General features: G+C 34.8%; 1 protein-coding gene across 1 annotated transcript; it reads right to left on the bottom strand.

The window, feature by feature from the left end:
• Nucleotides 1-7,784: 7,784 nt before the first annotated feature.
• On the bottom strand, nt 7,785-14,561 carry LOC101895114 (uncharacterized). Its single transcript, XM_005192098.2, has 3 exons — nt 13,655-14,561; nt 13,131-13,558; nt 7,785-7,805 (listed from the first exon to the last, which is right to left on the bottom strand). The coding sequence occupies exons 1-3, from the start codon at nt 14,559-14,561 to the stop codon at nt 7,785-7,787; spliced, it is 1,356 nt and encodes a 451-aa protein (XP_005192155.2).
• Between the last annotated feature and the right edge of the window lie 472 nt (nt 14,562-15,033).

The following is a 15,033-nucleotide window of genomic DNA, read 5'->3' on the forward strand; positions in this document are numbered from 1 at the left end:
ATTTATGCCACCCTGGGGTAGGGAACCATCATACAGATAATTGCCACATAGGAATTTATTTAAGTAAAGTCCCCACATTGGAGTATCCCCAAGTCCACTTTCACATCTAATGTGTGGTCAGAAAAGAAAATTTTGTATTCTATTGAATTTTTAACCCCCAAGAGAATATTGGTTGGGAACGTAGATTTGGGATGTGCATCCATATGAAATAAATTGTGGAAACATGAAGAAATTACAAATATAAGAAAGTAGCACGGGACCGAATATTTGTTTAATCATCATTGAATTATCCTATGATGAAAATATGGACTTTAAGGGGTCTCCAACTTACAATTTAAATGGCAAATAAAATTAATTCCCATCTTATCATTCTGCCCTCAATTATGAGGTGGATAAAACTATTTTTACTTATTTAAATCACGCGAAATGCTATGACATGCTATATTGTTCTGCTATATTTTTGATTTGGCCTCTATTTGTCATCTTGGATTATAAGGAGTAGAAGAAAGTTTTCAATGTAGGTCGATGTTTCGGAGTAGTGCCCATATAAAGAAGGTACCTCCTAATTTAACCACATTTCAAAGAATTTGGCTAATAATGCGTATTAGGGGGGGTGAAAATCTTACACTAAAATTTCAACATATCTACAAATTTTAGAATTTTTATCCATGTTATAATACCCTCTCAAGTCCACCTTTTGGCGGACAAACAGACTGACATGGTTAGGGGGACTTATGAGGACTCTAATGCACAATCTAAGTTGCTAATGGGTTTAAAAAGTAATTAACTTTGGCTATTCTTAAATCATTCAGCCCTCAATTATGTAGTATACAAAATACAGCAAATTCCAAATTACTGCTCATTTGACTGGAAGATTTTGCTACGATTTTTACCATATTGAAAATGAATTTGATCCCTTATATGGCGATAAGATTGATATATACTTTTTAATAGATTTGTATAGCACATCCACACAGTTGAAGCCCACGGTTTAAATATTGAAGCCCACTGGTTAAAAATGGGTACAGGTATTTTAAAACACTTTAAATCGATCTGTACGTGAACACTTATATCAGTCATATCTGTGAATAATTATGCTTGGGAATATATGCATAATAGACAAAAACTACGGGCCGGCAACGCGGACCGGGCCAGCTAGTTGAACATAATGTAGAATTCTAAATAACCAAATAATAAGATCAAATCCAAAAAAAAAAAAAAAAAAAAAAAAAAAATCAAAGGTCGCCACGTGCATTTCTCTATTCGGTATTGGTGGGAAAATATGTTAACATGAATAAAAACATGATTTCTATGAAATTTCAAGGTAAATTGAAAATTCAAACTGAAGGAGGTATTCTCCATAGTGCGTTGGAACCTTGCGAAATCTTCTTAGCACCAAAAAAGTGTATTGTAATCTTCGACGTGCTTGTCCGTCCGATAAGAGAGTGAAACTCTGGTAATTATACCCTACACCACAAGGTACAAGGTATTATGTCTTTGTGCATTTGTTTGTAACAGGCAAAAGGAAACGAGATAGACCCATAGTTCCTTTTGATGATCTGCATAGAATCACATTCTGAGTCGATTTATGCATGTCCGTCCGTCTGTCTGTCCATGTATTTTTGTAAACAAAGTACAGTTCGAATTTATTGCCCTATCCAGATGAAATTTTGCACAAATCATTTGTTTGGCCCAAGGACGAACCCTATTGAAATTAGAGATAATCGGTCAAAATTTAGATATAGCTCTCATATATATCTTCGTCCGATTTGCCTTTTATTGTGCACCAAACGCGTAATATCAGTCCGAATAGTATGGAATTTTGCACGTACGATCAGATTGGACCTGGAAATAAGTATGCCAAATAAGATCGAAATCGGTTCAGATATAGCTATAGCTCCCATATATATTGTTCATCCGATTTGTTATTTTTTTCCTCCGCAGCCGTAATATGCACTTTATGACTTTCTTTATTGGTTTTTACTTGAAATGGAGAATCTTGCCGAGAATGTTCTTGGTTTTGTTTTTTTTTTCAAGCCACAACTGCAAATAAAACAATCTGCTTTGTCGCCAATCTACATAAAATCAATTGGTCACTTGCATTTTTCTGTTTCTTATGTTCTTGACCTCTTGGATAAATTAAATAATTGTTTCCACTCGTTTTCACTCTCAGAGTAAACTCCTAATCTATATAGAATATTTTGATTTCCACTCTCATTTTACAAATCGTGTGTTTATCTTCTTACGGGTATGCCAAACGCAAATACAAATTCTTGCGATGACCCTCGCTGAACCTAACCCGGATTTTAGTTGGCGGTACACTCGAGTTTCGCGGTTCAAATTACAGTCGGTTTTACAGTTTTAGTTTTTAATAACGACCATTACATTTCGACGAGTTGAGTCAATCCAGCATTGTTTGTCCATACGTCAGCAAATAATACCCCGATCTTCAGGAGATTTTTGTATAAATAGAAGCATTTTTTTCGTCAGAATAGAAGCCTTTATGTATGGACCAAATACATTTTATTCCTAATTTTGCATTCGGTTGCAATTCTGATCTATATGGACTTTTGCAAAAACTTAGAGTTCAGGACAAAAACAAGACCACTATTAGTATAGAGCTGTTGAAAAATAAATTTAAGGAGCAAAACCAAATGTATTCGTTTAACCGTAAATATATTTGATGTGAAGGCCATTTGTAAATGAATATTTGATCGCTACTTCGTCGGCGAAAGGGGCACCCTAAAATTTGGGAATTGTTCCAAAAGTTTGTGTTAGGCCTTTTTAGTAGTCAAACGGCACAATTTGTTCAGTTTTACAAACATTTTTTAAATAAAACTTTATATATCTAAATTTTCAGACATATATACTCCAAGTCCAAGTTTTCCCTATTTTTATCAAAATCTTAAATTTATCGAGGACGATATTTGTAAAAACCTAGCACAATGGATCCATATTCAAATATCAATCCAAAACTATTTCAACGTTTCCATATGTCAACTCTAGAAACTAACAGTGACCTCAATATCAAATTTCAGAATTTCAGCTCTATCCTTGATCCAATACTAAATTCATTAACATAGCATATCAAAAACAAATTACATCTCTCCATCCTAGACACCTACAGTGATCCACAATTAGTATAATTTAATTGTTTTCGAATGATTATAGTACACACTTGTAAAACGACATCCAGATCACAACACCAGTATTTTTTGAGTTACCGACAAAAGGCGGTAACTTTGAAACCGAAAATTTTGATATAAGAAAGAAGTAAAAGTTGACAACATTGGTATCTATCTGTAGGTCGTAGCGACCACTTAGATTTCGTAGCAAACTTACCGACAAATGTCGTAAATTATCGAAATTATACCGACTTTTGTCGGTAACTCAAAAAATTTTTTTGGATAATTCTCCTGCAGGAACATTCCGGGATTCCAACTCTATCCCTTAACCCAATACCAAATACTCGCATAGTAGGATTCAGTGCTTTTTGTGCACAAGTAGTACACATTTCCAAAACCATCTTCAAATATAAAACAATAACCAAAATTCCTGCTTCATCCGATCAACCTGAACCAAACTGTTAAACATTTTGTACCAGTTAGTAATTTTTGTACCACCATAGGACGGATTTCCAAACCACCGCCAAATCTCAAACACAATCTTTACATAAAATTTCAGATTGTTTTCTATATGCCTACACCTAATACCAAATATAGTAACTGCCTAACTCAGGGGAGTGGAGGAAAGTATTCGATAGCTACAACCACAAAAAAGAGCTCCCCAGAGTTATTAAAGGAAGGGTAGAGGTGAGGGTGATTCGCGTGTGTGGTGAATTGTAAAAAGGAAAAAAGAGATAAGAGCAAGGTAAAGTAAGGAGAGCTAACTCAACAACTACCGTCCGTTGGTCTCGGTCTCCGCCGAGGAGATGCCCGTGGTGTTAATCAGCATCCGTGATTGACTGGACTCGGGAAGTTGAGGTGAAACGTATCGAACTTTTACAGTACCACTAAGTACTTTTCGTACAATTATACTACACATTTCTGAAACTACACATGAACAACGCCCCTATTACCCAATTTCAGATTTCAAGCACTATCTGTTCATCTGATACCAAACTGTGCCAAACATAGTACTATTTAGCACTTTTCGTGTATTTGTAGTACACATTTCCGACCCCAATAGAAAATTTCAAAATTCCAGCTTCATCCGTTCACCCCAAGTCACAGACTGTTCCAAATTTAGTACCATTTAGAACAGTTCGCACAATTAGTACACATTTCCAAAACTACCTTCCTATGTCAAACTTACTTTCCAACCTTGATTCTCATACCAAATTTTAAGTTTATGCTCTATTTCTTTCACATAATACCAAGTGGTACCATTTTAGAAATTATTGTAACTTTAAATGTATTTAAAGCATGCCAAATGGTACGATTTTAAAAATTTTAGTACCATTTTAGAACTTATCGTATCCTTAAAGTTCGAAGAGCGTTATTCTAAATTTCACTAATTCCATTTGTCTAATACAAAGTTTTCATGTTTTAGTATAGTTCCTTCTATTTAGCAAATACCCTATGTAGTACCACTAAGTACTTTCCGAACAATTATAACATACATTTCCAAAACCATTTCCGTATCTTAAACATAAACACCAGTTTTTGTATCAGGATTGGAGCTTTTTTTCTTCACTCAATACCAAAATTTAGAACTCCTTAGTGCTTTTCGTACAATTATTGTACACATTTCAAAAACCACCTCCATATCTCATTTTCAGATACTTACAGAAACCTCAATATAAAATATCACATTCCCAGCTCTATTTCTTTCCAAAATTCCAACGTTAATACAACTACTTTTGAGTACGTATGTCTAAATCCCCAGCCATGTATCAACCGAACCGCACAAAAAGTGATCCTAATGCCAAATTTCTGACTTCCAACGCAATTCCTTAAACAAATACCAAATTTAGTAGGATTTAATACTTTTTTGTACATATTTAACCTCCAACCCTGCAGTGATCCTAACCACGCAATACAAGATTTAGTACTGTTTAGTACATTTCGTACGTTTGCCTGTATCCGTTCACAAAACACCAAAAGGGGGGAATAAGTCAGTCACGCATTTTTACCTCCTTATGTATGTATATAGATATATCAAAAAAAAAATTAAATAAAATTATCCATAGATAAGCTATATATATATATATATATATATATATATATATATATATATATATATATATATATATATATATATATATATATATATATATATATATATATATATATATATATATATATATATATATATATGTATATACAACAAAATGAAAATGAACCGTAAAATGTTTAATATTTTTATATCCAGTGTTGTATATATAGGGTGATATGAAACAAGTTAAAAAGCAGTAAGTTCGGCCGGACCGAATTTTGAGTACTCTCCACCATTTCAAACGAATTTTCAAATTTTCAAAAAATAAAGTCTTTAAAAATTCTGTTAAAATTTTAAAAATACCGAATATAGCCGTTATATTGGGGTCTATACAACATGGACCTACATAGTCATTGTTTGTCATAAGCCATTACCATATTGAAATTCGAATCTTGAAACTATCGTATATAGGGAAGTACCGTTATATCGGAGCTGTGCGAAGACCTGGACCAGCATAGACAATTTTCTGTCACAGGCATCCATTACGAACGTCAAATACGACATCTCAAAAAATTTCGGTGGGTATTCTACCTACCGAATATAGGGATGTACTGATATATGCGGCCTATACAAGGACCAAGAACTCTAAATATGTAATTTGAAACAATTCTGTTAAATAATGACGCTAAAATCATTAAAATACCGCATTTTGGGAGGTACCGTTATATGGGGTCTATGCGAAGACGTGGACAATTTTTTGTTATAGGCTGTAGTATCTATTACGAATCTCAAATACCAAATTTGAAACAATTCCGGTGAATAATGACGCTAAAATCATCAAAATACTGAATATCGGGAGGTACAGTTATATGGGGGCTATACGAAGACGTGGACCTGCACAGACAATTTTATGTCTTAGGCTGTAGTATTAATTTCGAACTTCAAATACCAAATTTGAAACAATTCCGATGAATAATGGCGCTAAAATCATCAAAATACCGAATATCGGGAGGTACCGTTGTATGGGGGCTATACGAAGACGTGGACCTACATGGCCCATTTACGAACTTAACCTGCCTACTGAAAAAATAAATACGTGTGCAAAATTTTAGCCTTCTATCTCAATTCGTTCGAAAGATAGCTTGATTACAACAGACAGACGGACATGGCTATATCGACTTAGAATTTTACGCTGATGAAGAATATATATACTTTGTTGGGTCTGACATGAGTATTTCGAGGAGTTACAAATGGAATGACAAAGTTAATATACCCTCCATAGTAAGGTGGAGGGTATAAAAACTGCAACCAACTTCAGTCATTTCATTTTTAAGCCACTCGTCCGACAGCTGTTCAAATTATTCCAGTGACAGCTGGTTGGTTGTTCACAAGCGTACAAAAGTATTTTGGCGAGAATTTTCCAGAAAAAAGTTATTCGTGATAGAATTCAAGCGTGATAGTGTGATTCCTTTATATTTGGCTGGAAAGGTTATTCTAAATGTTATGCCGACATTTTTGGCTTTCATTCAATAAAATTAAAAAAAAATTATGGCGTTTGACTTTGTTGCAATTTTTTATCTTACCCTGTTTAGCCTCTGCTTACTTGTTTAATTTTATTAAAGTCTGTGATATTCTCTTAAAACTGTGCTGACTTTTACAGGTTTTTGCCTAAGGCTATACTCTTAAATTTGCTCACAAACACAAACCTTTGCGCCCGACATTTTCTGACATTATATGAACCTTAAATATCCGAAATGTCTTTAAGGTTCATGTATGTCGTAAACTTCCAAACATTTACCCTCATTTACCAAAAAAGAAGAGAAGATGAGAGACTATGTGTGCAAAATAGAAAAATAATTAAAAACTATTTATCACACACAACACCGACTAATCTGCCATCTTTCGGCAGTCACCAAATTGTGCCTTCCTTCTTCCTTTGAATGCCCTCAGGAAAGTCGTCTAAACATAATCAAATACATTTACACTTCACATATGAAAATATGTGTTAAGCTGTTGGAACTCGGTTCACCAAGAGGGTCCGAACCAGAGAAAAGAAAAATGATTTATGAATAGTAGTGTGTTTTTGTCAAGTACCGTGTTAATATGGGACAAAAAGGCAGACATTAATTCCATGCATGCATGCATGTGTGTACATGTGTGTGTGTGTGTGGTAACCTTCTGCCGGATGTTTGTTGAAATGGTTACCTGCTGGGTAAACAATTAAGTTTTCGGTTAAAGACAGCAAAGCGTTGAAAACAGAGCAGAATCGTGAACTCACATATGAGTGAGCATAATACAGTTCTAACATAAATAAAAATTAAATTTATGCAGAGATGGGAGGACTTATAATGAGACCAAAAACAAGTCGAAAATGTTAATTGCAACTGAATCTTAGATAAAATGTATCTTTGTACTAAATCCGTTTCAGGATGTTTGGGCGAGAATTGGTTTGCTGTATAAAATATCCAAACGCCATTGCACGTGTCTTCTATTTTTTGGCTCTTCTTTCATAATTTTCTAAGCGTTTTCTTTAATTATTTCTAGTGTTTCACTGTCCGATGGTAATTAGGACTATGACCAAAGTGTTGGCCTGTTGATCTGGTATATTCATTTGTTTTCGAAATCAATTAATCACTAAATGTCTCCTCCTACAAGAATAGTTATATCATTAATTGTGTCACATTGTTATGTTTTACAACATGATCGATCCAGTTTGTTAAGACATGTAAATTTTTATGCTTAACTAGCAATTGCCGACTACTTCGTCAGCCAAGAGTCTATTATAAAATTTTAGATGTACTTCAACTGTTCATATTAGGTCATTTTAGTACTCAAAATGCACAATTCGTTTATTATTTCTTGGACAACATTTCCAAGCAGAACTATACATCATACTAACTTTTCCGCTGCAACAGTTCGATAATACTTTATACATATTCAATTTTTCCTTTATCGAAAAGGATAATTAAAAAAACTATTACTTTTTGCACCCAAAAGTCTTGAAAATCTTTCGATTTCTTCCGATAGAATATTAGCAATTCTCTCTCATAATGGTTCCACATCCAATTTTTCAGGCCACAACTATTTCTACGTTTTTATACCCTACACCACATAGTGGTAAGGGTATTATGTCTTTGTGCATTTGTTTGTAACATGGAGAAGGAAACGAGATAGACCCCTAATTACTTTTGAGAACCTTCATAGAATCACTTTCTGAGTCGATTTATGCATGTCAGTCCGTCTGTCCGTCCGTCCGTCTGTCCGTCTGTCCATGTATTCTTGTGAACAAAATGCAGGTCGCATTTATTATCCGATTGAGATGAAATTTTCCAAACAATATTTTTTTGGACGAGGACAAGGACGAACCCTATTGAAATTGGTGAGAATCGGATCAAATTTAGATATAGCTCCCATATATATCTTCATCCGATTTCGGGTTAAATGTGCACCAAATGTCTACTATCAGTCCAAATTACCTGAATTTTGGCACACCCAACCGAGTTCGGCCTAGAAGCAAGTATATCAAATTTGGAGAAAATCGGCTCAGATATAGCTATATCTCCCATATATATCTTTCATCCGATTTGATCTTTAAGTCCCTCACATTCCTACTATGCACTCCACAACCGTGATATTTGTACCAGGTATTAGATGGAGCACAGAAATAGCTGTTTCGGGTTAATTGGCCACCAAATGGCCAATATCAGCCCAAATGGCCCGAATTTTGGCACATGTGACCGAGATTAGCCTTAAAGCAAATACAACAAGTTTGGAGAAAATCGGTTCAGAAACAGCTATAGCTCCCATATATATGTTTTATCCGATTTGGTGTTTAATCCTCTCACATTCGTAATATGCACTCCACAAGAATGATATTTGGTACCAGATAAAAGATACAGCCCAGAAATAGCTGTTTGTAATTTTATTGAAATCGGTTCAGATTTGGATATAGCTCCCATATATATCTTCATCCGATTTCGGGTTAATTGTGCACCAAATGGCCGATATAAGTCCAAATGGACTGAATTTTAGTACATCGGACCAAATTCAGCCTAGAAGCAAGTATATCAAATTTAGTGAAAATCGGTTCAGATATAGATATAGCAACCATATATATGTTTCATCCGATTTAGTGTTTTAGTCCCTTACATTCGTAATATACACTCCACAACCGTGATATTTGGTACCAGGTATTAGATGGAGCACAGGAATAGCTGTTTTAAATTTTACCGAAATCGGTTCAGATTTGGATATAGCTCCCATATATATCTTCATCCGATTTCGGGTGATTGACCACCAAATGGCCGTAATAGCATCAATTTTGGCAAATCCGACCGAAACCAGCTTAGAAGCAAGTATACCAATTTTAGTAAAAATCGGTTCAGATATAGCTATAGCTCCCATCTTCATCCGATTTCGTGTTAATTGTGCATCAAATGGCCAATATCAGCCCAAATGGCATGAATTTTCGTACATAAGACCGAATTCAGTCTAGAAGCTAATACGTCAAATTTGGAGAAACCCGGTTCAGAGATAGCTATAGTTCGTAAAATGCACGATAGAATTAGATAGATTTTAATTTTGTACCAAATATCTCATAGAGCTCTGAAATGCCCTGTATAAACCTTTTTACGAGAGCTCTACTAAATATTCATAGTGGTGTAGGGTATCATATAGTCGGCCCCGCCCGACTTTTGAGCTTTCCTTACTGGTTTTATAATAAAAATTCAACGGCAAATTTGGTAACCTTTAATACTTTTCGAACAATCGTACGCATTCTTTAATCCACCCTTCTTCTCTCAAAACTATAAACTAACACTGGCCTCCACATCGAATTTCAGAATTCCAGCTCTATCCTAAGCTCCAATCCTAAAATTCTTACCATACTTTTCAACAGCTATGCTTTGCATGCCCAAAACCACCTTCTCTCCAACCTACAACGACTTCGATACAAAATTTCCGAATTACTTCATAATACCTAACGGCACACACTGTGGCATTTTGCACCTTTCGTACGTTTATATTACGCATTCTAAAAACAACCTCTTTTTCTTAACTTCTTCCCCAACAATGACATCCATATCAAATTTCGGGATTTCAGCTCTATCTTTCCTCCCAAATACCAATTTAGTAACATTTAGTTCATTTCGCACAGTTGAGGTACACATTTTGAAAACAATCTACATGTCTCAACTTCAGATAGCAACAGCGATCGATAATATCAAATTTGAGTATTTACTTTTTAATTACTTTACTTTATTACAAAATTTAGTACCATTTAGTACAATTATATTACCAATACCAGCTTCTTCTGTCAACCATAAACGCCATATCAAATTTCAGATTTCAAGCACTTTCTGTTCACCCAATACACACATCCATATCTTAACCACAGAAACCAAATTTCAGGATTTCAGCTATATTCCTTAACCCAGTATCACATTTAGTAATTTTCGAACAATTATAGCACATATTTCCAAAACCACCTCCATATTTGAATTCCAGACACAACTTCACCCAAATATAGAACACCAAACCATTGCTATCTCAGATAACATCGTTAATCCCAATATAAAATTTCAGAATTTTATCTCTATCACTAAACCTAATGCCAAATTTAGTACCTAATGCCAAATTTAGTACTCTTCGTATTATTATTCCCTCCACCATAGCATGGAGGGTATATTAAGTTTGTCATTCCGTTTGTAACAAATCGAAATATACATTTTAGACCCCACAAAACATATATATCCTTGATCAGCCTAAAATTCTATGTCGATTTAGCGATGTCCGTCCGTCTCTGGAAATCACTAAAGCTTCTGAACGAAATTAAGTAGGTTAATAACATTTTACTCAAATGTGTCCATGTTTCGGTATAGCTCCCATATAATGGTACCTCCCCATTTTCGATATTTTGATGAATTTAGCGACATTATTCATCGGAATTGTTTCCAATTTGGTATTTGAAGTTCTTAATGGATACTACAGCCTAAGACAGAAAGTGAGCTATGTAGGTCCACGTCTTCGTATAGCCCCCATATAACGGTACTCCCCCCGATATTCGGTATTTTGATGATTTTAGCGAAATTATTTACCGAAATTGTTTCAAATTTGGTATTTTGATGATTTTAGAGACATTATTTACCGGAACAATTTCAAATTTGGCATTTGAAGTTCTTAATGAATACTACAGCCTAAGACAGAAAATTGTCTGTTCAGGTCAACGTCGTCGTATAGACCCTAATATATGGTTTTTTAAGATTTTAACAGAATTTTTAACGGATTTTATTTTTGTGAAAATTTGCAAATTTGCACCAAATGTTGGAAGGTTTTTAAAGTTCGCCCCGGCCGAAATTACAGCTTTTTACTTGTTTTAGTACTAATTTCCTAAAACAACCGTCATATCTTAATTCCACATACCACCACATATCTTAATATAATATTAGAGCATTCCAGCCATATCCCTTCACCCAATAATTAAATGTAGTACCATTTTGTACTTTTCGTACAAATATGGGACGCATTTCCAAACCAACGCCAAATCTCAAAAAGCAGATACCATCAGCAAACTAAATATCCATTTTCATTTTTATGCCTTCACCCAATACCAAATGTAGCACAGTTTAGTAATTTCGTGTAATTTTAGTACTCATTTGCAGTAACCGCAATATATTTAACAGTAACCGCAATATAAAATTTCAGGATTTCAGCTCTATCTTTTCACACAACACCAAATTTAGTACCATTTAGTACTTTCCTACAAATATAGGTTACATTTCAAAACCAACGCCCAATATCAAACACAGTTACCGCCGGTAATCTTAAAATCAAATTGTTTCTCTATCCCTTCACTTAATACCAAATATACTACCATTCAGTACTTTTCGTACAAATATCATGCACGTTTCTAAAACAACAGCGATCCTAATGCAAAATGTCATATTTCATGCACTATCTATTCAAAACCGAATTGTTCCAAATGTACACACATCTAGAACCACCTTTTTCAGCTTCAGCCGATCACACTAAACCTGACTGTTTCAAACTTAAACCAAACTGATCCCAATGTACCCTCACATAGTACAAATTTCAAAAACAAACCTTAAATCGAAATTGTACCAAATTTAGTGCCATTTCGTACTTTTCGTGCACATAAGTATAAATTTCGAAAACTTTCTCCATATATCCTACATCCTACACTACGCCAGTAATATTATTTTCAAATTTTTGAATTCCAGCTTCATCCGTTCCTCCTTATTCAAATTGTACTAGATTTAGTACCTCTTTGTGCTGTTCGTATATATGAATACACACTAAAACTACCTCCTTTCATCCGCCCTAATCCTCAACCTAGATTCCATTCCAAATTTCAAGTTTTTAGCTCTAACGGCTCACATGATACGAAATCGTCCAAAATGCCGTATATTTTAGTAATTTTCGTACACTTATAGTACGAATTTCAAAAAAAAAAAAAAAAATTCGGTACATCTATCATACACTCCATTAGTGACCCTCATTTCAAATTTAAGATTTCTAGCTCTACTGCTTCCTCAAATACAAAGGGTACCATATTTAGTACCTGTTAATACTTTTCGTACCTTTCTAGTAAGAATTTAAAAAACCCCAGCCTGGTCCGACCCCTTAGGACTAAAATCTGAAGATTCTAGCTTCAACCGTCTCGTCTGGGCGTTGATTCTCCGACAGTCAGTCTGTTATTTCACTACTTTATGATATGTATAGATGATAAACTTCATAAAAAATGATATATACCCTCTGTAGCCATATGGCTGAGGGTATAATAATTGTTCTCTTGAATTTTGCTTTTATTATTTTCATTACTCTTTAAAAATAAATAAGACATAATTTATCTCTAAAACCTAATATTTTTATTCCGAATATCGGTTATGATGATGATGATACCACGATTCCAATAAAAATATTCCTCCGCCAACAGCTAACCCAATGATAATTACCAACCATGCCCAGCGCAAGTCGTCGACGGTCATTGTACTTGGTCCACCTTCTGGATTGGGATCCGCCAGTGATAAACGTTTCAATTTCAATAAATCATTAAATGCACTGGCATACCAGGCATCTGATAATCCCGCCTCATGAACTCGATGTAGAAGGTAATTAAAAGCTTCCTTATATTGAGAATTTGGCTGCAGCAATATATTCCAGGGTATAAACTTATGTAAGGTCAAATTTTCATAGGTACAATAGGTTTTGTGACTGTGATATTTTTGTTTCAAACTGAAAAGTTTCCATTGCGCCAATGTCGCATAATAACCGGTTGTGGTATTGAAATTAAAACGCATTCTGGAATATTCAGCAACATCTTCGGTGATAATCAACGAACGAAAAATATCCAACATTATGCCGCCCATAATGGCGAGATCACCTCTCAGGACATTTATTTTCAAATTCGAGTTTCGTATATCCCACAAAGTTTCGATTTGTTTGTGCATTGGAGGACTTGTAAAGAGGGTATTCATACGGGCCGAAAATTGGGCGTTGATGTTCAGACCAGCAAAGAATAGAAGAATGTAAATGAGTTTCAAGCCACGCCATGGTGAGTTGCGACCAGAAAATGATAGACCCAAAACTCCACTAATTATGCGATTATTAAAAATCAGATCCGTATAGCTAAATTCGCCATCAAAATAATATTCGATGACGAAATGAAGAATAGAGAATAGTAGCGTAAAAATTATGACCATGCCAAAGAAATATTCATTCAAAAGAATTTCAAACATATCTCCAATAGATAGGGGCTGTGAACATGGCACAATAATCATACCCCTGCCTATTTCATAAACATCTGAGGCATAAGTCCAAGTACTATGTCCAGGTGTAGATATAACGTGCAGACACATGGCAATGTCAATCAAACGTTTGGTGGCCATATCAGCGACAACGGTGAAATGGGTAAATCCGTTCATTTCTAGTGGTCTATACATTCTCAGGGTGCCATTAAAATATTCCGCAAAAAGTAACACCAATCTGGCCACATGTCCATTTAGTTTTAAGTTTCCCCGTTCATCAATGTAGGTCACGGATGAGGGTAGGGACTGATCAGTGTGGGTGGTGATATTTGTTCCATACAAATTTCGCCAATGTTGGGGATAATATTTCAAATCCTTTTCATTGAAATTCCTCTTCTGCCAATGAAATTCTGGAAACGGTTTCAGTTGTTGATAGTCCAATGGGATTTCAAATGAATTTTTTAAAAAATATAGCAAAACATTTGTCATGGGATATTCTTCGAGTAGAGCCAAACATTCCACCATAAATTCTTCTTCATTGCTAATATTCCGAGCAATTATTAATATCCTCGATTGCCGTATATAGTTTAATGATCTGGCAGCAATATCCATTAGTTCCAAATCCAAAGCGCCGGACATTATGATTATTACAAAAATTTCCGAATTGAAATCTTGTTTATAGAAAAATTCAAAATGTTTCGATAGAAATATTTTCGGATGAGGAAACCCATAGATTTCCTTAAGTCTCAAATCAACGTTAACATCCTCATGTACAATAACCAAGGTATCATATCCACGTTCCTTATGTATGTCTTTTAAGAGGTTACCATAAAAATTCACTTGATCGCGTATGTTCGTAACATCAGCCACATTCGATTTAGACAGGAATAACGCAACCCCGATAGCCGTGACAATCAACCTGTGTGGTCTCATTCTGACTGAGTCGTATAAATGTCACTTTCGAGCATATTCTGTCACTACAATGCCTTTTTCGTCTACTATTAATAACAAATCCGTGTGATTTGTTTGGCAGATAAGATCTGTTCTGTAGATATTCGAAGACTGAGAAAGGTCTACTTGAATTCAATTAAAGGCTGTGTAACAACTCCTT

The sequence above is a fragment of the Musca domestica genome, unplaced genomic scaffold (assembly GCF_030504385.1).
Source record: "Musca domestica strain aabys unplaced genomic scaffold, Musca_domestica.polishedcontigs.V.1.1 86, whole genome shotgun sequence".
Taxonomy (NCBI): Eukaryota; Metazoa; Arthropoda; class Insecta; order Diptera; family Muscidae; genus Musca; species Musca domestica.